Source organism: Petromyzon marinus, chromosome 26 (genome assembly GCF_048934315.1).
Source record: "Petromyzon marinus isolate PM22_M1 ecotype Great Lakes invasive population chromosome 26, UKy_Petmar_22M1.pri1.0, whole genome shotgun sequence".
Classification (NCBI taxonomy): Eukaryota; Metazoa; Chordata; class Hyperoartia; order Petromyzontiformes; family Petromyzontidae; genus Petromyzon; species Petromyzon marinus.
The window spans coordinates 2,038,874-2,066,024 of NC_133692.1; the positions used below are offsets into that span (position 1 = coordinate 2,038,874).

The 27,151-nt window shown below is 41.5% G+C and overlaps 1 protein-coding gene across 2 annotated transcripts in view; it reads right to left on the reverse strand.

Moving 5' to 3' along the window:
• Positions 1 to 27,151, reverse strand: part of LOC116946135 (germ cell-specific gene 1-like protein) — a 74,313-nt gene that overhangs the window by 16,825 nt on the left and 30,337 nt on the right. The window contains exons 2-4 of one of the 2 annotated variants that reach the window (XM_032961024.2): positions 20,358 to 20,405; positions 16,517 to 16,669; positions 1,688 to 1,799 (exon numbers count right to left, since the gene is read on the reverse strand). In XM_032961024.2, coding sequence (XP_032816915.1) covers positions 1,688 to 1,799; positions 16,517 to 16,669; positions 20,358 to 20,405 — 313 coding nt within the window. The remainder of the gene's footprint in view (positions 1 to 1,687; positions 1,800 to 16,516; positions 16,670 to 20,357; positions 20,406 to 27,151) is intronic. The other variant, XM_032961025.2, reaches the window with a different exon arrangement.

Consider the following 27,151-nt stretch of genomic DNA (forward strand, 5'->3'; position numbering starts at 1 on the left):
TGTTGAAGCACAAGTGTGTTTAATGTGGCTTGCGGTTGAGAAATGTTCAACGGAGATTAGTAGTTCGTGTTGTCCAATTTTGGCCGTGTAAATATCGCTCGAGACGGTTGACAGTAATTCAATCTGATGTCTAATACTCCTCGTGTCCATTACGCAGCAAGACCTCGCCATTTCACTATTTGGCAGTCACTGAATCTACACCGTATCTTTAAAATAAATGGAGTAGATGGTGTACATATTCCAAAGACAAAACAAATGCAATGTAATTCACGTTTAATTACACGGTTTTTTTTTGCAAGGAAATTGCCAAGAATTTATTAAACATGCACCAGACAATCTGTGTTTTGGATCTTCCACCATTAAACAATAATTACGGCAAATATTTGCAGAAATACAAAAGTGAGGTTTTCCTTTTTCACATTTGTTTTTTTTACAAGCGTGTGTTTTAATTAAAGCAGTCAAGAGCCAACAGTCACATTAATTATTCTGGAGACTACTTGTTAAGCTATTGCCAATCCCCTTAGAAGACATGGACTGCGATGACAATGAATACACAGGGATATCATGGCCATTAATTCGATTTTATTTGTACGCTTTTGCTGTGTCCATGGATCTCATCATTTCATAAAGGGCAAAAAACTGACTTTGCTCTTTTATAATTGACTTCCTTTTTTGGGAAATGCACTTGTTATGATATATGTAGCAATGAAACACAAATTAAAAGTATCATAAATGAGAGGCAAATGAATATTCACTAGACAGTTTATGTCAGGCCTGCGCATGAATTGCACACTTTGATAAATGCATTTATAGAACATTAACGGGTTGAGTTGTAATTTAAAACTCAACTTTCACCAGTCAGTAAAATATGACCAAATTATATATATGTCACATCCATAAATGTCGGATGCTGCCACAGTGGTGTAATGGTCAGCAGACTGGAGCTGCAAACCAGAGGTCGCGAGTTTGATCTCCCAGCGGTGCAGTTTAACATACGTTCAGAGAAACATGTAATATTATTGTGTTATTTTATTTTATCAATTTATTATTTTATTCTCATTCTACGTGACTTTACCGAAAGAACCAAAGAAGATGTATTCCATTTCAATACTAAAACACGTTTCATTGAAACCAGCTTCATAAACCTCTTACGTTAATGTGTGTATGTATGCAAAGTGTTCTGTCGTCAAAGATAAAACTGCGTACGAGAAACATTCATTGGTGTACCACTATAAGTTATGAGAGATGTTCGATTTGACACTTTTTTAAAAGTCGCATTCCTATGTATAAATAGTGCATTTGATGCTCAAAAAGGTCAAACAGTGTCCCTACTTGAATGAGCTGTTATAGTTACAGGCATCTCCACTCTTTGGATAACTCTCAGCTATCAACAGAAGAAATTGCCCATCAGATTACCACAGCTGGCCTACCCACAAAGCGGTGCTTACTGCATCAACTTTTGAGAGATGATGTCTCTAAATTGATCCCTGGTCACGATTGTAATTTGGGATTAAGAGCCACGCGCGATAACCCTGGCACCTGGCACCACCGCCTGGGCCAGACAAGAAGACGCACGGCACTGACGTGGCCCTCTGAAGCTGGGACGTGACCGCTCGGCATCACACAACTCGCATCGCAGCACGGCGCGATGCGACGCAAGAGGTGCGCGTTCATGCAAAGCACTTACCAAAACGACCAGCCGTAATCCCAGTGGTGTGGCCTCCAGTCCTCGGGACCCAAACTGGCTGTCACCTGGAACACTGTGGTATACATCATGTGGGCCACCATCCCCAGCAGACCTGAGCAACAACAAAACATTTGTTTTTTTTTAAACGCACAAGCACACGCAATGCCCGCTTGGCAAGTTGCACTACGCCAAAATCCAACTCTGTAATGGAAGAGGTGTGTTTGAATCTTTACTTAAGTGTATTTGAATCTTGACATACGTCTATTTGGTCAATGAATTACAGTAAATCAATGGGTGTTTTTTTTGTCATTGCATGAGTCAAAAATCTGCTGAATTTCCTCGGAGAGTGTTGCTGTTCGTGAAACCCCAATATGACACCAGGATTTACATGTTTGTTTTCATACATTTTGCAACAGCGCAACCGGACTCCGCGAGGTGAGGTCATTGTCTCAAGGGGACTTCCAAGGAGGGCGGAGCAGTGTCAACAGCTCGCGGCCCAGAGGATACACGCGTGATTCATGCCCTGGCGATAGTACAGTGGAAGCAGGCCAAAGGGTTTTCAACAAAGTAAAGGCAACAAAAAAAATTCACCCTACAATGTCTGCAACAATAAATTACTGTTACATGCATGTCATAAAACATTCTGTTAGTTCAGCAGCTGTGTACTTGTGAGTAGCGTATCGCTCTGCTGCACTGCCCTCGTCCTTAACACCTTCACCATCCTTCCCCTTCCTAACCTCGTCAGCCCTCCCTCTCCCTATCATCAACCCTTCCTCAACATCATCCGCCTTCCCCTTCCGAACGTCGCCCTCCCTCTCCCCACCATCACCCTTCCATGCCATCCCTTCCCAACACTCAAACCCCATCCATTTTTACCCATCCACCAATAACTAATGTACAATTTATCATTCTTGTTAAGCACTTTGACAAAAGCGCTCTATAAAACCCTAGATAAGATACGGATATAGATATTTATCATTTACATTCACACCGACACTATCACAAGCGTCTAGTTCCCAAGTATAGGTTTTCATCTACAGACATGCTTCCTGATTTGGCACTTCCTTGTTTAATGCCCAAGAGGCATTCCTTAAAGACTAATTAGAGATGATGCCCAACGCCTTGGCTACTTTACCGGCACGTGATGGCCAATGTTTGTGAACTCGTATGAAACAGAATACTCTTGTGCATGCACATGTACGGCCCTTGCGTCAACCCACTACTGGAGGAGAGCATCCCCATACCATGTGGTGGTGGTGGTGGGGGATATTTAATCAAACTTCACCACGCTGGTCATTGTGGGTAAGGCGAAGGTGGATAGCACAGATATAGTACAAAAGAAAGACGTGGTAAAAAATGTCAAAATGTGTGGCTTGCCCTCTGCTGACAACGTAGCCCCGCGGCAGCCCGTAGCACCTGTTATGCATGGTGGGCACCCATCCAGGTAAGGCCTACTAAGCTACGTAGCTCTTTTTCAGAAGCTACCTGGCTATCACACGATAGCTCAACGAAGTGGCTCATCACGTGCAAATTTATAGCAGCCAAATACCCTAAACGCGTGACGTTGATTCTAAATATGTAGGGAAAAACCCGAGGACCCGGAGAAAAATCCACGCGACCGCGGGGAGAACGTGCAACTCCAAATACGCAGGCGTCAGGGTCGGGATTGAACCCATGATGACCTCCTGTATACCAGGTGAGATAGTTAGCATCTAGCCAACAGGCCCCATCCCGATTCATGCTCGTGCAGCGAGGAACGCCTCGGTGAGTCGCACGATACTTTGAGGAGGGTCCTGCTACGTTTTGTCATGTTTATTTTCGTAATTTCTGTTGAGGAATTTTCAGCTCTGGCCAATGTCAGGAATCAAACCCAGGCCCTTTTTTGCTGTGAGCCACAAGTGTATTATGTTACCACTATACCACCCTGCTTACAAAACAGGGTGATGTGGTCATAGGCTAGGATCAGTTTCCCCGTACAAATGATCAGACTGCTTGCTCGTTTGATATCATCACAACACATAACTAAGGTTAGATTGCAAGCAGTGCACCCTAAAGCCCGAGACAAGCATAGTAATGACGAGGTTACACACAGGGCTTCCATCTGGCAGGGTTGGTTTCGAAATCGCTGGGAATTGTCATCTGTGTGCGGGTGTCAGGAATTGATTTATACTAAAATATGGTACCAGCATCAGTGTTGGACTTCGTTACAGGATACTCCATAGTATGACTGAGAAATAAATGCGGGTTTTGGCTTACAGTGGAAAAGGTGGCAACCCCCATTTACATAGCGCTCCATAATTAAATCATAACATTCAACAATTTTATTAATAATGTGAGTGCGGTGTATATCTTATATGAGAATTGCATATAATATACCAAGCGGAGTACTGACTTTTTAAATCGATGATTTTTTTTTATCTCTTCAACCAATTCAAAAAATAGATTGGATTCACCATGGCTCAAGTATAACGATGTTGATACCTTGTCTGCCGATGGCAGCTGAACAAAGGCGCGATGCTGATATCATCTCAAAGGGCCTCCTCCTGCCTGAAGGAAGGCGGTAAAATGTGAGCAGGAGCGCTAATTAATTAATTGCGCCGGCTCACGGATCGTGTCCAGATGTGACCTTGCCTGGCCCGGGTTAGCAGCACGGAAAGAGAAATGTTGCTTGGGGTTGAAGAAAATCCAATAGGGCTTCGTCTTCAGAGGAGCGTGGAAACTATTGACTGTGTGTGGCGAGCCGCAGAACATTTTCCGGCTTCCTCTCCTTCCCGAAAGCTGTACAGAACATGACGTGTGCGGTGCAAGCTCTGTGCAGAGACTTTTAGACTCGAATTTTACAGTACAAATGACATTTCTGCACACGCCAATTCGTCACTAGTACAGCACACCGGTTGTGTTGGAGAGCCAAGCCACAACATTGTGGCTTGGCTCTGTTTACGTGACAACCCTTACTAGTTGGCTGTGTCGGGTGGTGGTGGGGTTTTAACGACACATTCATATATTTATGCGATCTGACTCAAATAACCTCGATTATGGATGATATTGGTCACGAAAGCTTACGTGTTAAACTATATATTGTACTCTAAACTGCTTTAGGTACCTGTGAAAAAAACAATCTTACCTCAATCAAGGAATAAGAAAAAACACACACGTAACAAACGCGTTTTAAAATGAAGAACATGATCATATTTAACAAGGTCACTAATTTCATTGTCGGCCCAATATAAGGAAATGAGCAATTTTCCTCCCTCCCCATTGCTGTTGGCAATTTATTTATTTTAATGTTTATACCTCTCAAAAGCACGCTTTGCGCAGGATAAGATGGCCCTGCACTGCGAGGAGGAGGAGGAGCCAGTTGATTATTTCTCAAGAATTAAAATCGTCTTTTGGACCCTGGAATAAGAGGAAAGTCCCTCCACCCATTCCCAGCACCCCCCCGCGGACATCCATCACTGTCACAGGCATGCAGAGTCAATACTCGTATTTGCTATGGTTCACTGTGATGAATGGGCCTCCGAGACCTTGGTGGAGACATTCCACTCCTCACTCTGCTCCGTGCAACAGCTTCTATTTGAACTGAAAATTGCATGCCAACTGATTTGTGTTTTGTGACTAAGTGTTGTTCCCCCCCCCCTCCAAACTTTTGGTAGTAAGATTCAACCTACATTGTACAACTGGACAGCATTTGCCTGTTGATCAGTGTTAGTTAATGAACAAAAAAAGGATTTTTGGCACGGAAGGGGTATTTTTTTATCAGCTTCAGCATAATTTTGTTTGACCCTTTTGTGAAATTCGCATCTGCGAAGAATACTATGCCAAAACACAAACGTGTGCTGTGCCAAAAATGCGTTGTATTCGCAGTCTATTTGCATGCAACTATTTATTAAATTGATTAAATAAGCATTTTTAAGAAACAAATATTCATAAAATTAGCCAATCACATTTATAACCAACAAGCGTGGCACGCAATGATGTAGGGGATAGCTGTTGGCATGGTGATCAATGTGACGCTATTATAATGTTCACTCATTGCTGAATCTATTCCTTCTCAACCGCCATTTATATTCAAATGTTTCGTGTAATTTTAAGCATTCAGATGCACTTGAATGAGCTTGTTACTATAAGATTAAAGTTATTCGTAGGTCCATACATATACAATGAGTAGGTGAGTACCACAGAGCACAATATTGCGATCTATCACTATGAACTGGCAAACATTTTTTTAAATTACCGTAATAAGTTACACATTGCACATCTTTAATTTTAATTTAATGAAATGGTCAACACTGAAAGTATAATTTATACAAAAAATATACAAGTTTTTATTAAACGTCTGCATGTTACTCTCCAAGTGCAACATTTGACTTCACATACAATTGCCTACAAAATAGCGCTGTCACCGAATCTATATGAATTTAATGGCATGGTAAGAACCACATCTCGCAATAACGAGCAATATGTTAACTATACGTCGTGAGATAGAATCCAGACTTGGTATAGCTGTGTGCAAAAGCAGGCAGGAGTGCACACCACACATCCGTCTGTTCACAAGTTCAGTTTAATCGTGAGAATTGGTGACATTTGGTATTCGCACCATTCTTATAAAGTGCGAGGATATCATGACGGCACTGTGTTCACCGACAGCCTGCGGTAGTTTCACAGTAGGGGGCGATGCTGTCACGTGTAATCCACGATTGAGTAATTGTGGGTAAATGTTCAAATTTGGAAAATTAGCACCGTGACGCGGGGGAGTCTGTAACGTCCACCGTGAAGCTGACGGCGCGTGGTATTTTATGGTTATTGCACCCAGCAGTGATCTGCAACAAGCGGCGAGGGCGCCACCGCTGGGGCCGTCAATGCCCCAATTTTACTTCAGACATTAGTTACGCACTATCGCTACCAAGTTACTCTTGTGGTGCTTCTAAATCTGTGATGGGTGAAAGAAATGCTTTCGTGTACGATTGGCTGTCAAGAGGTCAGCTGGGTGAGGTCAGAGGTCGGAGCGCTAAGGCCGACACTGTTGACCTTCTGGGTTCAATCCCGGGTTTCAGCCATCCATAATTCACTATGTAACACAATTTTTGTTCCTGGGTACTACGTGTCCTTTTTTAATTGCGTACGCCTAAAAAGTATAGAAAATGGCTATGCCCCACAAGCTTTGTTTTTGTGACCAGGACTTTGCGTGAACGAAAGACACAAGACCACACGTTTTCTCATTGAAAATAGGTAAATTTCAAAATACTAGGAAATACCACTTAATACCCAAGAACAAAAACGTTGTGTACACAGTGAATAAAATTGGTTTCTCACGTGTAAGCGATTTTAAATCAGCATCCCAGTCACCAATGACTGCACACAATAGAATAAAATTGACATGAAATGATTTGTCTTGCAAAATCTGGCCAAATTCCACTAACACAATGCTATATAAACAACGCAACAGTTTTGTTGGGAAAACTGTTACGTTGTTTATATAGCATTGCTTTGGTAAGTTTTAGAGGGGCTTGGTTTGGCCCCGATATTTTTTTATTTAGTACAGATTTATACTTACATTCTTTTATCTGTATTGTATTATGATTGTTATTGGGAGCAAACATCGAAATGGAATTTTTTGCACTTTTTGTACGCAGCATGGACGGGTGGTGCTTTTTCTGTAGGATTGTATTGTTTATGTATGTGATGTTTGGACTTGTGTACAATGAATTTTAGGTGTATCTTGTAATTTTATTGTTTGTTGCGGTTGCACCCAAATCAAGAGCCGAATGGCTCACAGGGTAAATCCTAATAAATGAAACTGAAAACTGAGTTGAACTGTCATGCAACAAACAATATCCCAGTAAGTGGAGAAGTGTGATCCCTACTGTGTCATTTTTTTGTAAGATAATTATTGTGAAAGATGTCTTCTGCAGCCATGACATCGATAGCACGGTTTCAACAAATTGTACAAAAAGAGAATAAATAACACGAAAGAATGATTAGCATTGTTGTGGAGAATATAACATAATAGATAAGCAGGAAATACTTGTCGATCACATATCTGTCTCTCCATGTCCCATCGACCTCATGGCCTCCTGGGAGTGCATCATCTCAGCGGTATAAAATAATTCAAGCAAGCCTGGCGCTGCTGATGAGACGCTATACGTCGAATCCGATCCTGAATTTTATTATATTTTATTTCATTTTTTGGAAAATAATGCACTCCCAGAAGGTTGTGCGGTCGATAGTTTGTGTAAAAAAATACGTTTTTAGGATGGAGAGACAGGTATATGAAGGAGGCAAGTCACCTGCTTATCTTTAACATAATCAAAGCATTGGTATTCAAGGGGCTTGTTAGTGTAAACGTCTCCGTGTCTTTAATGTCCACTTTACAGATAATGGCTCAGTTTGGAAGGAAATCTTGGATGACTATGATGATGAGCTAAAAATCATTGACCCCACGCAAACTGACCGAACGGCGGTGAGCATGCTAACCACGAAGCTATGCAGCCCCCCAAATATATGCAGGCAGATAAAACGCACTCATCCGTGGGCCCAGACTGATTAACCATTCCATTAAGATGCGCAGAGCTTGCTTACAAGCAGGCCCAAGAAGGCGAGCAGTATTTCTTTCCTGTGTGTGGGGGGAGCGTGAGTGTGCATGCACGTGCTCTTGCCCGTGCATGGTGATGTGAATGCTTATCGTGGCGTTTATTTATACAATGGATTGTGTGTGCACGTGCACAATCGCTATGCTGTGTCCCGCACACAGCCTGAATATCACGCGCTTGGATGGTCGCAAAGGCCATAGGGCACATATTAAGAAAGCTCTGATATAAACATGATGTGACGATAAATAGCTGTGTTGCTTCAATCGCTCCTCGACATTTGTTCAGATGCTCTGGTTGTAATACATTTTTACATGAACACAAATTCGATATTACCCAGATGGACTGTGCGGTGAACCTAGGAGTAAAGGACAAACTAAGATTATGCCAACTCGATGTGTTTGTTGTGCGTGTGTCGTTAAGTTATATATCATTGAGGTTGACCCGATGTCGTTACGCAATAATAAATGCCATTTTAATTTAAGGAGAATGCATTTCTCACTTTCACTAATTGAGGTGTCCTGCACCTCATGTTATATTTAGATAAAACCCACATTACAGTAAAATCGCTCTTTGCAGTAAAACGCAATCCAAAAGCCCTTGTCACAAGTTACACTTAAATTAACAGTAGCACAATAGACGTTTCCCGTGATGGTACAGTGAAGTCGACGCACAGGGGGTGCTGAAAATCACAAGTGTAGCCTCTTATCTAGCGCGCATGTCGCCTTGTATAAATAACTCTTGTCGTAAGCTTGTTGAATACACGTCGATTTTTGTATGGGTACAGCTGTAATAGCCTAACATTATCTCAGCCACATGTTAATTTGCCTTAATTCGCCATCTGGAGCTTCTCATTAAATAATTGATTTAAAATTTGTTCAGTCAAAAAAAAACGTCACCATGCAGCAACTCTGAATGAATGACAGGTACTTTGTTGGCAGACATAAACTATCACAATTTGCCATGGATTGGCAATGCATGTATGTTGAACTTCTTTTGCACCGTACGTAGCCAACCATGCTAATCGGAGGTGCAGCAATGAATGTTACCACATTGTCAGTAATTTTAAGAATACTTTAAAATGTCGTAAGAAGCCTTGTAAGTTTGTGGTGCTCGAAGAGGGAGGCAGGGCACATTGTGATCTGATTTTAAGAATTAACACATTACATACATATTTAATATATATATTATATTATTGCGTATTGCAATATATTCCGGTAGCTGAATGCCAATACAGTATATATGGATTCCAGCACAGCTTCAAGGACATAATCATAATTCTTACCGAGTGCTCTGAGAACAGATGCGCTGGCCAAAGAAGGTGGCCGGGCATTGTAGGATAGTTATAAAGCAAGCTTCGCATTAGTCTGATCAGTGCCAATGTATAAACAAGTATTTTGTACAGCAAGAAAGTAACTTGACGATATCTGGTCATTGGTGAGTTGTTTGCTGTATCTTTTCTCCCCCAAGTTAATCCTAATTGTGTCATCAATTTCATGTAACGAGACGAATAATCCGTTCATAAATTTCCGTCAAGCAGTGCTTCACCCTGTGTTCGAAAATGTCCTGTGGAAGGAGATATTACAGAACTACGTTTAACATGTGATCTACTATCGACATGAGAGGGCAACAGTTCTCCACCACGGAGAGTACCACGGTTGTTGCAGGATGATGAAACGGATATATTTAACGACAAGACCTGGAATTTAGCTCGGACACAATTTCACGTGTTTTATTTTTTTCTGTGCAGTCATCGGTGACTCGGCTGAGAGTCACGACACTTGAGAAGCTGATTTAATCGCAAAGTGGCTGCTTGGGATTCGAACCCGGGATGTGTCAGCGATGCCAGCTCAGAGCTGTGTGTCCTCCGAGTCACCGGCCACCTGAGCGGCAATCACTTTATAAGGGAAAGTCATTGCGCAAAAACCCAACAGCAATTATTTATTCATATCCAATGATTAAACATGCGTTTGTTTATTATGCAACAAAATATAGGGCATTATTACAATTATCATTACTATTATTTGTTATTATAAAAAAAAACAATAAATGCAGACACTTTTTATTAATAGCAAGGTTTGGTCCCAAAGTGATATTCCATATTCAATATAGACATATAGACATATTGAATAGGGAATGCGCATGGATATGTCCGTTGGACTAGCTTTGAGGGCTTAAGAGTAATCTTCACCAGCCGGTCCATTAGTTTGTGGAAAAATCTCGTGGGTTTACGTAAATTATAGGGTGTCCATAAATAAATAACTTTAATCACAAACAATGTTGAAGCAGTGCGTTTAAAACGTTGGCAACAATCCCTTACATGCTTAACAAGTTTAGCAGAGAAGTTTGAGTGATCTTCAGCGGCACGTGACAGAAGAAGGATGAGATAAATAGGCTATCATTTCCATACGACTGCGCTTGTATTCGTAAGGCTTTGCCGACCTGATTCTCGATTTGAAGCTTTCGTGACTCTTTGGCTATTTCGGTAAAGTCATGTAGGTAGAAATGTTTATGTTTAGAAATGTATTTATTTATTTATACCTACGTGACTTTACCGAAAGAACCAAAGAGGGTGTATTATACATTCATGGTCACAACGAATATATCTACGGCTAAGTACTGAGCCTGTGATATTCTGAGTATGATTTGAATGGTGCATTCAAGGGATCTGGTTTCGATTATAATGGCGGTGAAAACGACAATGATGATGACAACGAAACAATAAACGCCTCAGATTAATCAAATGATGACACTCATATTTGTGGACATTTTCAGAGGACATTCCAAAACTTCCCAGCCCAAGTGCAATAATTTTTGCTCTGCGCATTTCCCTGTAGCATAATTTGCAAAATATATATATTCACAGTTTAAGAGATGCTGCTCTTATGGAATGGTTCCCGCATTGGACTTAATATCCAGAGTCACCGGTTCTATCTTCTAACTATGGTGAACCCAGCAGCATAGATGGGTCCACCACAGTTAGTCGGCCAGCAGTTTGTGTGTCGTGGGGCAAAGTGTGGGTACACCCACAAACCACCCTCTCAAGGGGCTCTGTGGAGCTCCTTCTAGCGGAGCGCCTTCCACCAGTTGCAGCGTGAGCCATTGCAGCGCTCCACCTTTAACCGTTTTATCTTCCCGGTTTATTGTTTCTCGAGCTTTGCTGTTCCTTAGTTCATTGTTGTAATTTAGTTTTCCCGTAAAACACCCATTGTCTGCGGTGTGTTGTTGTTGTTGCTGTCGTCGGAATACTAAGGAGGACAACAATACGGGAGCCCTAAGATGTCTTGCCATCTTTGCCGTTGACCTTCAGGTTGAACTGTGCCCAGAGGGCTTTATAAAAACTCCCCATGCGCTGGGAAACTACTTTGTAAGAGTGGTGCTCACGCATGTGCCCTGTTTAAATGAGCAAAAACTTCCCCGAGGACCCAGATATCCAATAGTCGTGCGAAATGATTTAAAATGAATAAAAAATTCTACAAATTATATTTTTTTCCCCGTAGCACACGGCTTAAATTTTGAGCTTTAATGCAGTACTCTTGATAACATTATTCTGATTATGATGTATTTTATTTGACAAAGAAAATGCCATCAAGAATCGAAAAAGGAACGTGGTGTTTCGGAAAGGTTGCTGCTTTACGAGATGGCGAGAGATTACGGAAACCTAAAATTACTCAGCGGCATGATGACAAAACTGGCAGGATTTTTATTTTTTTTAGAGCGAGCACCCAAAATCACGGTGAGATTTTGTGCGGTCAACATTTACTTTTACAAATGGGAAAAAAAAATAATTGTGTTTACATGCGTTAAACCTTACATGCGTATGAGCCACATGAGAATACTGGAAATGGTAAGGTGGCATTTCTTCATAGCATATCTTTAATTCTGTTCTGCATTCCTCGATTTTCATGACTATGTTTACGTGAAAAATACTTATTTGTCAACAAATAAACCGACTAAATCCACGCACTTTATAAAGCACTTAGGTGCATTTAGAGTCAATTTACTACTTGTGTTAAATCGTGCACATAATCATTACCGGCATGCTAATTTGTCACAGGAAATGTTTGTGGGGGAACATGAAATAAATGACACACATAAATATTCGACTGCAAAAGCAAAAACAAAGTGGGAGACAAACCGAACGGCAATTGCTTTCCCTTGAGTCGGTCGAGAGAACAGCATTTACCGTGTACGTATTTCACTAAAATTCTTTGAAAAAGCAGTGGCATATATATGTACTATATCTATTTTTAAGAGTTGAAAACAAGTTCTTTTGTGATTAAAATCTCTACTTTTCACATCGTATAGGAATGCGACCTTGCACTGAGTCAAAAGTATAATTTGTAACATTAAGTTTGGTTGCAAAAGAAAAACGTGAAACATGGATTTGCAACAACAACAAAAAAAGTAAGTTCTCCAATCTATTCATTCCGGTGCCATTTTGCAGGCGGAGAGATATTTTTTTTCATAAACTTACCGCCAGTAAAATGTGAGAATTTTCACGCTGTGCCCCGACATACGTGAAAGAATGTAACTACGCACAATGTGACATTGCAGCGGTGCCCTCATTAAATTCATAGCCCAATTCACAGATAAAGTAGTGGGAGTGAGTGTGCGCGTGCCACCATAATAACATGGTTTAATGATATTGCCTACTTTTGTGAGCTGCCCAGGGAAAGATTAGGCGTACGCATTGTACAATGTTCACACATATGATGAAATATATCGGGAAATAATCCTACATTTAACATTGTAATGGCAGTGCTAACACGCCATGTAAATAGCCTAAATTGTTAACATTAAATCAATCCGTTTGTGTTTTAACGCCCAAGGTGTTAATACATTTGCTCTGTCCATTTTCCTGTTTGTCGTTTAAGGGTCACAATAACTTTCGTCAAGATGATCCAATAAAAAATTACTTTTAGCATAAAGTTGACTTATTACCAGGGACTTATTCGACAGATTAAACAGCCAGATTTACCAAAAAAAAAGGTTTCCCAAACGTTTGCAATAAAAACGTTGCACTTAAACAAATAAGGCTTCTCAGCCAAGGCGATTACATCACACGCAATGTGTGCTCCTTGCTTCTCCACGATGACATTGCATGTGACGTCATGTCACGACATCACACGTGATTCAACTTGTGACGTCGTTTCATTGTGCTGCTCGTAACATTTACTCGTAGTCGTCGTCATTATTTATTACTTGATAGCGTGCCTTGTACAAGTTTGAGATAATTATCACTGATGATACGCTTACGAAGACGAGCGCATATTGGGAATGGTTCCAGAGCCGCATGGGTATGCGGCGATTTTTCATTCCTTGTTGAATCTACATTTGTTTTCTAGATTTTGTTGAGCTCCAATGCTTTTCTTTTGCAATGCTATGCCTCAGTATTTATGCAGTTCAGTCTGGGGTCATTTTCAAATGGGCGATTTCGGCAGCGAACAAATACCAAGCGATGCATGGCATCGCTTTTATAATTGTAGCACTCTGGTGAGAAATGCCACGGGGTCATCGGTGTCTACTCTAACCGCGTTTTTGTTGTTGTTGTTGCAACCATTACACGGTGGTGCCAACAGTGGCACGGTGAAATCCGTAGACACAAGCCGAGTGAGAAATGTGTTAAAGACTAAAGCCATATCGGATCACCCGACAGCGACATTACTCAGAAGTAATGTGAGAAATGCGGTTACCGACAATCGGTGTCACGGTGTGATGAATAACGTGCAAATGTTTTTTTTTACAGCAATTTAATTAAAGGTTTGTGTGGTTTGTTGATTTTACAACAACGTTATGACACTGCATTAGCTAAAACACGCTTTCAGATGTCATGTTTCAATTTAACCAAACTATATGTGCTTTTTTTAAACGGTGACAACATATAATCACATTTGAAGCCAACTATCCTGAAAAATGAATCGTGTTTCCAGAGTTTTTAGCTTCGAAATTTTGAGAAGAAAATGCTAAAAAATGTGCATCAGTTTTTTTTTTATCGGACGAAACGTATTATTGTATGAGTGTGTATCACTAAACTAAAGGACAAAATACAAATACAGTGAAACCTTGGATTGCGAGCATAATTCGTTCCAAAGCACTCGTATATCAAAGCGAATTTCCCCATAAGAAATAATGGAAACTCAAGATGATTCGATCCACAACCCAAAAATACTGTAATCATATAAAAAATATTAATACAAAATACCTTTTTATGTTTTTATTATTTAAATTTAATATAAAGTAATCAAATTTATTAATTACATTTAATCGTGGCTGGTGTGAGGGAGACGAGAGAGGAGAGGAGGGTTATTGTCTAGGACGACTTTCACTTGCAGTACAGTTACTGAAGAACAGTCACTACACTTGGACACAAAATAAAACAAATTATTTACGCACACACACGTGGTCACAACACTGTAGTAAACAGTATACACGTGGTCACAACACTATAGTACTGTAGTAACCAGTATACACGTGGTCACAACACTATAGTACTATAGTAAACAGTATACGATCCCACGTGTGTTGACTATACGAGTGAGGCACGCCGACTGAGACCGAGCATGGGAGACGATTACCCACAATCCCGCAGCGAGAGAGAGAGAGAAGAACCATTGTCTCAGTTGTGATCACGTGACGCTCGGCAGACAAAGCGTATTACTGCACGTACTGCTCGTATTTCAAGACATCGCTCGTTGATCAAATTATTATTTATTTTAAAAAATTTGCTCGTCTTGCAAAACACTCGCAGACGAAGTTACTCGCAATCCAAGGTTTCATTGTACATGAAATGAACGTGTTTTATACCAAGAGGTGCCACACGCTGCAATACGGCTCTGAGGCCCACGTAGGTTTGTAGCAGGCAACTGTGTGAGCACCTTGACTGTCCGCCCGTCTACAAACAGAGTGCCCCGGCATTTAAAGGCGTTGACATTGTTGAGCAGTCAGCCCGTTTACCACTTCTTGCAGACGTTCACGGTTCGCGCCCAGCGGACGACCCGGTTAACACCGCGGGTGATTGAATCCAACATACGCAGGCTCGTACTCCACAGTAGCCTTTGCTACTCCTCAACCACCTCTGTGTTTACAATTATAGTTGTTGCCCTACATCGACGGTGATAACAAACGAAGAAGAATCCCGTGATGTTATTCGTTAAAGAGTAGGCCACGTGTGCCATCGTCATGACCCAAATTTGAAAAATTACCAGAAAATGACATTATTGTCAAATATTTAGTGCCTCCACGGAAGAAATGACACGGATACCAAAATGTAAAACATTTACATTCATAGCGTGGCACCCAAGCTATGGAACGCCTTGTCACTTGAAATCAGGCAATCGGAATCGGTAGATATATTGAAAACTGGTTTGCAAGTCCATTTCTTTAAAGTGGCCTTCCCTCTTTAGTTTGGTAGCTTGCCCTGGTTCTGGCTTTGTTTCCTGCGTTTCATGAATTGCGCATTGGGATCCTCGGATGGAATTCGCATTATAAATGAGATGTATGATTTGTAATTGTAGTCAACTATTACTTTCCCGGTTGATTTCAATCCATGCATTAAGATAGTTCTGGGTATTGAAAGCAGTGTGACACCTGGGAGATGCGGATGGCAGGATATGCGTGGACTACTGGACCTCACATTCACCACTCAACCAGTCTGCACTTTGAGGTACACAGCTCATCCGTAATGTATAGGTTGCGTTAAGAAGAGTGGCTTTTAGAACCCTCCTGTGTGACGAGCGTCCCCTCTTTGTGCTGTTGCCATGGTTTAAAAACAGGGGTCGAAATAAACCAAATGGAACTAATGTATCCCACCATTTATACACGCTCAGCTTTATAATGGAAGATAAACATTGTGACAAAAAAAAATAGGGACATTCAATACCATAGAAACTGGATATGAAAATAGATTTTTATAAGCAGAGGTCTTGTATTTATGTCCTGTGATATTTACACTTGCAAACTCCCTTGAGATCAATATCTGGTGTCATTAGACACACAGCAACCTAATTAAGTTAGAAACATTTTCATGGGAGTTTTGAACCTACATCACCGGCGTCAGAGTTCCGATATAAACAAAGCATCCCCACTCTGCAGCGGTGGAAGGAAGGCAAAGGGTAACTTCTGATGCAAGCACGCATGGCGTTATTCCAAGTGGGGCGTGCTTATATGCAGCTTATACTTTGTAGAAAATCGTAAAACTTCGTAAACAAATATACAATGAACTTAAGTTGGAGCGGTGTACCTGACAGGACCGTGAAGACCGCTGCGAAGGCGTTGAGCTTAAGCCCCTCGATGATGTTGGTAGATCGACAGCGTTCCAGGCACATGAGAGCAAATCCCACAGTGAGCAGGATCAGGTACAGCGATTCTGACACCATCGACAGAAGGAGGACTCCTGCAAGACAGATCCCACACGAGTGCAATGCCTCAACCGCCAAGCGTGCAACGCGTGCACGGGGCATGAGGCTCACGCAGTACACTTTGACGTGCCATTCAATTGACAGGAGAATATTAAGCGTATCAATGTCGTGCCCAATAACGGCGTCGTTTTGTTGTGCTCTACATTTGGATCAGATCTCAGGGCGCACGGTCAATTGGCAGAATATGACGGTGCGGACACCTGTGAACACACGCCACGCGGCATACACTCGACAGCACCGCGTAACGTAAAACATCCCATCACAATCGCGTCGCAAGCACAACCTCGAACGGACAAAGGTGCATTTGGTTCCCTGCTGCGTGTTTCGGGTTGTTCCCCGCTCTGGGAGCTGAGCAAGCTGACCGAAGCTCCCCAGCACGTGGAGGGAGGGCTACGTCGGGCGTCGTAGAGGAGGACAGCTCGCGTTGCTACTCGCAATCGCGTCGGAGGGAGAGTGAATAATTAATCAAGATTTTGTTCCAGTGACCTGGCCACTTCGTAGCTGATGCGGTACGCGCACAGTGAGATTTGTTTTGCAAATAATTTGCCGCCAATTTTATGATGATGTCTCAATTGCCACATCAGGAGCTTACGCAAGTGTGTGTGTGTTTTTTTTTTGTTCAAGGATGTAAGCACTTTTTAAAGGGTTGCAGTTTTATGAGAGCACTTGTGTGCAGCAGTCTTGTGCTCGTGGCCGAACACGAATGCCCTGCTGCTAAAAGCTGTGAAGCTATCTCTGAATATGGCGTTTCATTTAATGCTGCAGGCCATTACAAAGCTCTGTACGAGCACAGTTACTGCCAGTTCACATCACAGTCCAGCAAAGCTCGTGCCAAGAAAACAATCCGTAATTTAAAGATGCGGCGACAAGCGCTAAAAACTGTGAATGCACTATAACGGGAACCTTACGTAGCAAGATTCCCAGCGTGAAATCACTTAGGGCGCCCGTGGAATACACATACAGTGTGCTTTAGCTGATGTTTCACGTGACAGCAGTCACAGGGCACAGCACACAAATCCTGTGTTCACGTGCCCCGGCCACATGCACACTCAAGAGGCTTGTTAAACGTATCATAGCAGCGCATGGTCGTCTTTGAAATGCCGTATAATAAAAAAAATACCCACACGCATTAGTACACGAGATTAAAACATTGTTTTCGCCATCATCATCATGATACATAAGCCGTAGTCAATACACCGCTGGATGAAGGACCGCACAAGCTGTCGCCACCTCGCGTGATCCCGCGAGGTGGTGGAATGATCCACCCAGCACTTCCACGCAGACTGATTTCATACATTCCTACTCGATTTTAAATTAGCGCTATGTTACAAAAAGGCGTACGACAATGTTTATCATATATAATTAATGAATGCCGCGGTAATAGTCATAACACATAAATCACACTGCATTTTAAAATTACTCGACAAGATATCGTGGTCTGGTTGATATAAGCTATTTCACCGTATTATAATTTATCACCATTTTCTTTCCTTGCTGCAAATAAATTACAGGTCTCGCTCAAGGCCCTCCGGCTGAAACTATTCATAAATCTCGCCGCATTCAACCTAAAAAGAGACACGTACAGATTTGGTAGGGGGAGCTAAATAATTGCAAAAGACAATATTGAAGTTGATCTGTTAAAGCAAGTTCCGTCTCGCCCTAGGGATGGTTTTTACAACGCAGAACGCGTTGGGGCTGATTTGCCACTGCAGGAGGTTATGTTTTATTTGCTTTGTCTTTCTCAAAAATTAAAACGCTAGGGTAGCAAGTGGACGGATTAGAGGTGTCATGCAGTCGGTGTCGGCAGGTGGGCAAAGTGTTATGATTTTGATGACATACTTTGCACTCGTACGATTTTGGGCCCCTGTTGTTTCTGTGAATTTTAAAATACATTTCACTCATCCGATTTAGCTCTCGTGAGTCTAATTGATTTCATGCGAACGTTGTTGGCTGTCCATTGGCAAAGTTCCGGTCATTACTTTTCATATTTATGGGGGGGGGGGGTGGGGGGCGGGGAGATCCCTTAAAGAAATGTATTTACGTATAAAAAAATATATATAAACAAAGTATATTGACCTGGTGGACTAATGCTGTTTGAGCCTTCCGCATGACAAATGACGTATTATAGTGGTGAGCGCAGCAGGTACACAGTGGGAGGATTAATAACCTCTGTTCCGCTTGGCAAGGTGCGTAATGCTATTCCCTGCAAGGCAAGGGCTGCCATTGCAAGTCTGTTTTTGGTAAAACTGCTGAATGGAGGTCTCCTTTGTCGAAAAAAAATGACCTCTACAAGATTATCACTTCATATTAATGCATTAGAATGCACTTGATCACCTATGTTGTTTATACTCTTTGGTTCTATTGGGTAAAGTCACGTAGGTGAAAATAAAATAGCAAAAAATCACGACGTTTCGGCCACAACACAAGCGGCCTTCATCAGGTGAAGGGACGAGACTATCTGGAGGACAGCGCTGTCCTTCACCTGATGAAGGCCGCTTGTGTTGTGGCCGAAACGTCGTGATTTTTTGTTATTTTATTTTCACCTACGTGACTTTACCCAATAGAACCAAAGAGCATGGATCCTAGCAGTCACGAAAGCTTTAAATCTATGTTGTTTATATTAGGTTTTGCTGTTAAGTTTGCTTATGATTGTATTTGGGTGGTGAAAAATATCATGATAACAGTGAAACTTGGCGTCTGCGTGTCAAATCAAAGGTTAATTAATGAGCAGAAGAATCTATCTTCCACTTGGATGTGGGAAATACCTTAATTTAAAAAGTTATATATTTTACCTTGCAGCATGATCCCGTATGATATACTGTTACTTCTTATGCTGAATCAATAATCTTGCTGCAAAACTAAAAACCGACTGAATGAATGCCACTCTCTGGATCACATCGTTTGCTGTCGGTGTTTATCCTTGGCTATGAGTGGGTGCGTGGACCTTTATAACTGGGCATTGTTGAATTGTGCCAAGATGCCTGTTTTTGCAATTGATGTTTTGGGGTTGTTATTGGTGACTTGGCCCAGGCTGCCACGCTGCTACGTAAAACAACATTTTATTCATCGCTAAAACTTAGTAGGCATTAACACGTGTCAAAGTCCACAATATCAGCCAGAAGTTGTAAAAATCCATTTAGTTTTTGAGGGCGCCTATCATTTATTCTCGCAGACAATCCAAGCCATATAATTTCTTCGGTATGAAAAAAAACGAATGCCTTCAATCGCCAAAATGTTGGAACATGCTTCTGTGAAAGATAGTTTTTAAAAATGTTTATACGGATTGCAGGGATATGTCACACAGAGAGACTGAATTTAAATCGGTTAATACTTCAATGCGCTTTGTAGTGTATATTAAAGGGTCAGTCGAGTCAACCACTAGTCTACAATGGCTGCTTCACATCGTCTGTTCAGTTCAGACTGAGCCCATTTTGCCACAACATCCTGCATGTGAAGATTAATGGTAACTCTGAAAAAACCTTTGGAGATGTTACACAATTAGCTATTCAGTAACCTGCATAAAAAAATGTCGCTCGTTTTCTTGAATTTTTAAATAACTTTAAAGCTATTTTGTGTTAATAAAACAATTGTTAATACCATTCACACGTCAAAGCAAAGAATAATTTAAACGGTGGAAGCGTTAAGGGAAATAATTAAGCCTACCTTTCTCTGATGCTGGAGCCAAATCTATAAAGCTCCGACACTTTTCGCCTGCGGAAGAGAAAATAAAACGTATTTATCAGGAGTCGGGAAGGACAGAGCATCAGGCCAAGTCCATTTCCAATGGAAAAGCTGTCATCACCATCCAGCTGAGAAATCAATCACGAATCGATAAGGTGTAACACCTGCAGCAGCGACTGCAGTGCGGTCAACTGACAAGGCCCACTCTTAGACTCTGACAAAGCGTATACGCAAAGTGAGGTGCATTTGAAAACAAAGTGAGGTGCATTTAAAAACAAAGTGCTTACTTAAAAATCCTGTGCACGCACACATACACGCACACACTTCACATTTACATGGCACAGTCGCATGAAATTGCTTTTTTTAATGATAATATTCACTATTTATAAATAGTCTTATTATTACACCAAAATAAGCCATGGTTAAATTGGTCACCATAGGGAACATTTTCAAGCTGCGCAGAGGTGACGTTGAATATATAAATCGTCGGTTCATAAAATATTTTCCCGAAATTATAACAATACACAGTTGTTAATTTTTGTTTACAAACATCTTGTAAAAGAAAGTTAAATATATTGTATCCGGCGACAATGCTCTTAATGTCCTTTCTTAGCCAAAAGCAACATTCATTCTGTGGATACACAATATGTGACTCTACCACTGTATTTCGTCAAACATGTTTTATGGATAATGCCTTTATTTCTATGCTTGACCTTATTCCCAAAATAGCAATGCATAAATCCATTTCCTACCAATGCTGAGAAATGAATTTGTTTTTCACTTCATTCATCTTTGAAACCCATCATACTGCACCTGACAACATCTTGAGTGATAGTTCATTATACAAGGCAATTACCACACTGAATATGGAAACAGTCACTGCAACTCTGTTATCTGTGTCTTTTTATGTTATAATAAGTCGGTGATAATAAGTACATAGATAATTTACGAAACGGCCTCTCTTTAAAAGGAGAGCCCAAATAATAGATTGTTAAAAAAATATAAATATAGATTTTATTTAATCGTGGACTCCCTTCACTCTGTTGATGAATGACTGCGATGGCATCTTTTTCCGTTTCTATTTCCTGTCGCTTTAATTGAAATCCGCTCTGATGTTGGCGTCAGCCAAATGAGCAGCAGTGTCCCTTCCCACTTTAAAACATGCAAAGGAAATGGCAAAAAGACTGCAGAGCGTTGGAAAGTACAATAACACGCAGTCGGAGACGCGAACACATTCTGATCGTTTTTGTTGTTGATGATCATTATGATTCAGAGCCCTCGGAAATGCTATCTTGCCAAATGCCAATTTCATTGCATTGGAAAGTGTGCAGCAATACCTTTTTGGTTTTCAGGGATATAAGCGGATGGTAATAGGTAGCTTTAACTACCCAACAAGTAGATAGAAGCGTGATAGCGAGAAAAAATGGATTAAAGCTATTCATCAAACTCACTATCATTTTATGAAAAAAGAAACAAGATCACATATCTTTTTAGTTTGAACAATGTTCTGCAGACTTTATCAAAATGGAAATTTCGAAGCAAACTAAATGCATATATTAAAACATCCCACATTAATCATTAAATTATAGAAATATGAGGTGTGCAATGGTGTGTTGTTGTTCATGTCAACAAATCAACTCTTGTATGCACAGAAAGTGAAACACCTGGATTAGCATATCCGCTGAGCGCGGTTGGCTACGTATGGTGCGAAAGAAGTTCAACATACATGTGTAGTGGGTTCACTTAAGAGATACACACATTCAGGAGGCAACACGTTTATTCTACGCCCACAACAGGATAGCTACATAACCGGTAACCACCACGGGATAACTACATAACCGGTAACCACCACGGGGTAACTACATAACCGGTAACCACCACGGGGTAACTATGTAAACGAGTCAGGTCAGTCGGCACACTGCCTGACCCACGATGCCGAGCATGAAGACCGGAGGCCGAGAAGAAGACGCATCAGGGCGGGTTCCATTCCAGCAGACAGCCCCGATGGGACCTCCCTTTATTGCCCCCAAGCGTGGCCTGGCTCTGCCCTCGGACATGCCCCCTTCTGGAACTCCCCAGAAGATTCTGGGCCATACACCACATGTCTCTTCTGTTACCTTTGACCCACATTCTTACCCTGTCCTGTCACGTGCCCTTGCCAGCCAATCGGGCTACTACGTCCTCAAATGCCCCCTACTCTGCCCGCCCCCAGAACCATGCTCCCATATAGACCTCTTTCATGACACCGTGTACTCTGCTGGCAGAGGGCTACAACACACGCAATTCCTCTCTCTGTCAGTAGATGGCGCTAGGCGCCGTACTGACCCAGTATATGTCACTACACGTGCATGGAGAACATATGCGAGACAGCATATTCACTGTTAGGAAAATTAAGTGTGCTTGGGACGAGATGTGTGTCACTTAAAAAGGATGATGGCTGTGGTGATGGAGTGGCAGCCCAGGGAAGGAACATGTGCCCCAACAGGATATCCACTGTGTAGATTGAGTGACGAGATCACCTCGTTTCAGGAGGTAGATGGAGCGTTGCATCACGGGATCTTGAGAGGATTGGCGATGGCTTTGGAAGGCCTTTATCCAACAATGGCCGATGTTGACAATTACATATTACCAAGTGTAAATGTGTTTGTTTCAAGTAATTTAACAGGTCGCATGCAGTAAATACATTACTTTAAAATCCTAGTAATGTTATTGTCTCAAATGTTTTTTAATCACTCTGTGTAGCATCTCATTAGTTTGTGAGACACTGCTATTCTCAGCATGCCTAATGTTCACTCAATGGATCTTGGATATAAACAGACTTGAACCCATTTGCTGAAGTATATATATTTAATGTGATTCCCATTATCTGTAACAGAATCTTCAGCATTCTGTGAATTTCGTTAATAGGCACAATTAAGAATTTTAGCCTACTCTAACTTTCTTACTAATTACCCCATTCCATTAGTGTAGTTGTGTTTCAAGCGATTAATGGGTGTGAACTATTAATGTATGGGTTAGGGGATGATTGAGATTGTTAAACAATAGGCAAATGATTAAATGTTTTAATGTTGAGAAAAATATTTGTCAAATCTCTTGCAATTCTTAATGAAATTAATAGGACTTGTAAAATTACTCCTTTCGGCGAATGCAAAGCAACCGTTGCCAATTGAACAAAATAGTAACTAAGGATTTAAGGCATTCAAATGCAAATCAGAGCAGTTGCAGTGATGTTTTGTTTTTGGTAATTGCAGAGTTAAGGAAGCTGCTGCCATGGTGTGATGAAAAGCGACAGTGGATTTGCAAACCACAGCAAACGACGGTGCACGTTTCTTAACCCCCCCCCAACCCCCACATTTCCCAACAGCCCCTGACCCATGTCTAGCCAGGAGTATGCGTGGGTACACCAGCTTGCTCGGTCGACAGGTCGCGTGTCGCAGGATCAAGTGTCGTTATTCACAGATATTCGAAGAATGTCTGTCCGGCGTGGTGGAAGAGTAGGCCAAAATACCCTCCTTGGGGGGAGGGGGGGGGGGCGCTCTCTGGAACTCCCTCGAGTGGAGGCCCTTCCGCCAACAGTGGCGCGAGTAATTGCAGGGTCGCACCGTTATCGTCGCCGACACTCAAGGTATCTGCACTCCAATTCCCGGCCGTCAACATTTTCTCGTGCTGCCAACAATGACTCTGCCCGGGCTACTTTGTGAAGAGCAAGGTGACATATTTGACATTTTTTTTTTAATAACTAAAAACTCTATTAATGATAAAGAACACCGCCTTCATTATAAGTAGGACAAATACATGTGCATCTAAGCCAGCTTGAATCTGATAATATTTTTAACGCAGTACAATGAATACAAAGTAATTTGGTCGTTGACTAATGACAAATGTTGGATGCTGGTGGCGCTCATATGAAGTGCTTTTTATTGGAGAAAACATTTTGTTCTTTGTACCTAATGATGAATCAACGTTTCTGGAACAACATTTCTACCCACGTGGCACATACTTTTCCGTGCGCAATAATGATGGAGGATTATCAAGACAACGTTTAATGCATTCTGAATAATACATTCGGTCACACACACTCGCCAAACAGCCTTTTCATTTTAATTATTGATGCCGGTGAAAAGTTAACTAAATATTTACACATTTTCAGTAGTTTCCGTGTGAATAAAAGTACACTCCTGTTCACATCCTATACCCTAACAACAACAAAAATTGATGCTCTTCCCAAACTAGAAGCTAGTATAAATGGCAATACCTTGAAACGTTAATCAATGATATCGCAGAAAATCAAGAATGTAACTGATCTCATCAGATCTCAGAAGCTAAGCAGGATGGCACCTACATAGTTCCTGTTGTAGGTGGTCTCCACGCGCATAAGACAAACGTGATTGGTGCTGTGGGCAGTACAGGTCAGTACAGCAACATCCATATTGGTTCTGCACTCGCTGGCCTGTCCCCCCTCAAACCCACACTGACCAGCGTGGTAAAGTCTGATCAAATATTTATCACGGCCAGCAAAGCATCAGGAGGTCCTCAACCCAGCAGTCGAGCGACAACGTGGGCTGACGCACACAAACGTGTGAACATTCAGAATATTACTTGAGTTCAGGTTTTCCTTTTTTTTGCCTCCCTTGTTATCGTGCTTACAAGGCAAACACCATATTACTTGTATCGACAAGCAGACATTGGCCTTTAAAACTAATAATCGTGGAATAACTATAAATGGGGTTGACGAGTAATTTTAGTGTGCACGTCAGCTGAAAGGATATTTTTCAATAATTATTATCAGATTGCTTCATGCTTCTTTATTAAATTAACATTGATTTTGCCAATATTTATTGTACATGGTCTAATTATAGGGGAGTGAAATGATCCTTTAAGACCTCTTAAAGTCCATTATACTTTATGTAATTACAATTGAAGTGGAGATTAATTTTGAAACAACAAAAAATCACTTTCCTCTCTGCCTGAGCAGCAACGCAGGATGCAATTTATTTTGCATGACTTTTCCTTCCATACCTACGGTGGACTAACAGGCCCAAATCCAAGCATGCCCTTGGCTTTCGAGTCGATCAACTCCTCCACAAGATTAACTCCCGCAATGATAAATTAACCCTCGGCTTCCGCCGCGCTCACCAGAATGTAATAAACGAGGGTACAGCACGAAAGCCCGAAGCCATACAAGGCAAGGTTATATGTTTCTGCCGGGGTGTAGACCTCACTCGCAATTCTCAATCAACGTTGTTCACGGACACTGTATGTCATCGCTATGAAATCCATTTTAAAAAATATAAAGAAGGAATTTACAAGGTTTAGTGTATTTTATTTTATGTTTGTTCAGCTATAGGTGTATCTTACACCGATGTACTGGCTATCCTAACAGATGGGAGGGCGGATAACACACATTTCCTGTGCATTTGCAGTATTTTAAAGTAAAAATGTACACTTCAAAGGAAAGTGAATATATGTTTTCACTAACATAGCAATTAGTATTCTACTGAAGCGTTATGAATTTTTTTTCTGAATGTCTTCTCAAAATTTATATTCAGGCTGTGCAGTGTCTATAATCAAATTATAAAAAAAGTACACAAGGGAGGACAGGTTTGTCCCAAGAGAGCATTGCATAGCATGCAGAGACACGTGCTGGAGCTGGCAGCTTTCAATTGAACAATTAGTTTTGCAAATATGTGGGAAGAATTAACTATCCTAGACGCATTCGTGTGGGTATTCAACTGGAAAGAGGAACAATAAGGTACACGTGTCGGTTATCTGAGGAATATATGGTTTTGCTTTGTTACTACAGTGAGGGAAAAAAGTATGTGATCCCCTACTGATTTTGTACGTTTGCCCACTGACAAATAAATGATCAGTCTATAATTTTAATGGTAGGTTTATTTGAACAGTGAGAGACAGAATAACAACAAAATCCAGAAAAACGCATGTCAAAAATGTTATAAATTGATTTGCATTTTAATGAGGGAAATAAGTATTTGACCCATCTGCAAAACATGACTTAGTACTTGGTGGCAAAACCCTTGTTGGCAATCACAGAGGTCAGACGTTTCTTGTAGTTGGCCACCAGGTTTGCACACATCTCAGGAGGGATTTTGTCCCACTCCTCTTTGCAGATCTTCTACAAGTCATTAAGGTTTCGAAGCTGACGTTTGACAACTCGAACCTTCAGCTCCCTCCACAGATTTTCTATGGGATTAAAGTCTGGAGACTGGCTAGGCCACTCCAGGACCTTAATGTGCTTCTTCTTTGTTGCCTTGGCCATGTGTTTTGGGTCATTGTCATGCTGGAATACCCATCCACGACTCATTTTCAATGCTCTGGCTGAGGGAAGGAGGTTCTCACCAAAGATTTGACGGTACATGGCCCCATCCATCGTCCCTTTGATGCGGTGAAGTTGTCCTGTCCCCCTAGCAGAAAAACACCCCCAAAGCATAATGTTTCCTCCTCCATGTTTCACGGTGGGGGTGGTGTTCTTGGGGTCATAGGCAGCATTCCTCCTCCTCCAAACACGGCGAGTTGAGTTGATGCCAAAGAGCTCCATTTTGGTCTCATCTGACCACAACACTTTCACCCAGTTGTCCTCTGAATCATTCAGATGTTCATTGGCAAACTTCAGACGGGCATGTATATGTGCTTTCTTGAGCAGGGGGACCTTGCGGGCCCTGCAGGATTTCAGTCCTTCACGGCATAGTGTGTTACCAATTGTTTTATTGGTGACTATGGTCCCAGCTGCCTTGAGATCATTGACAAGATCCTCCCGT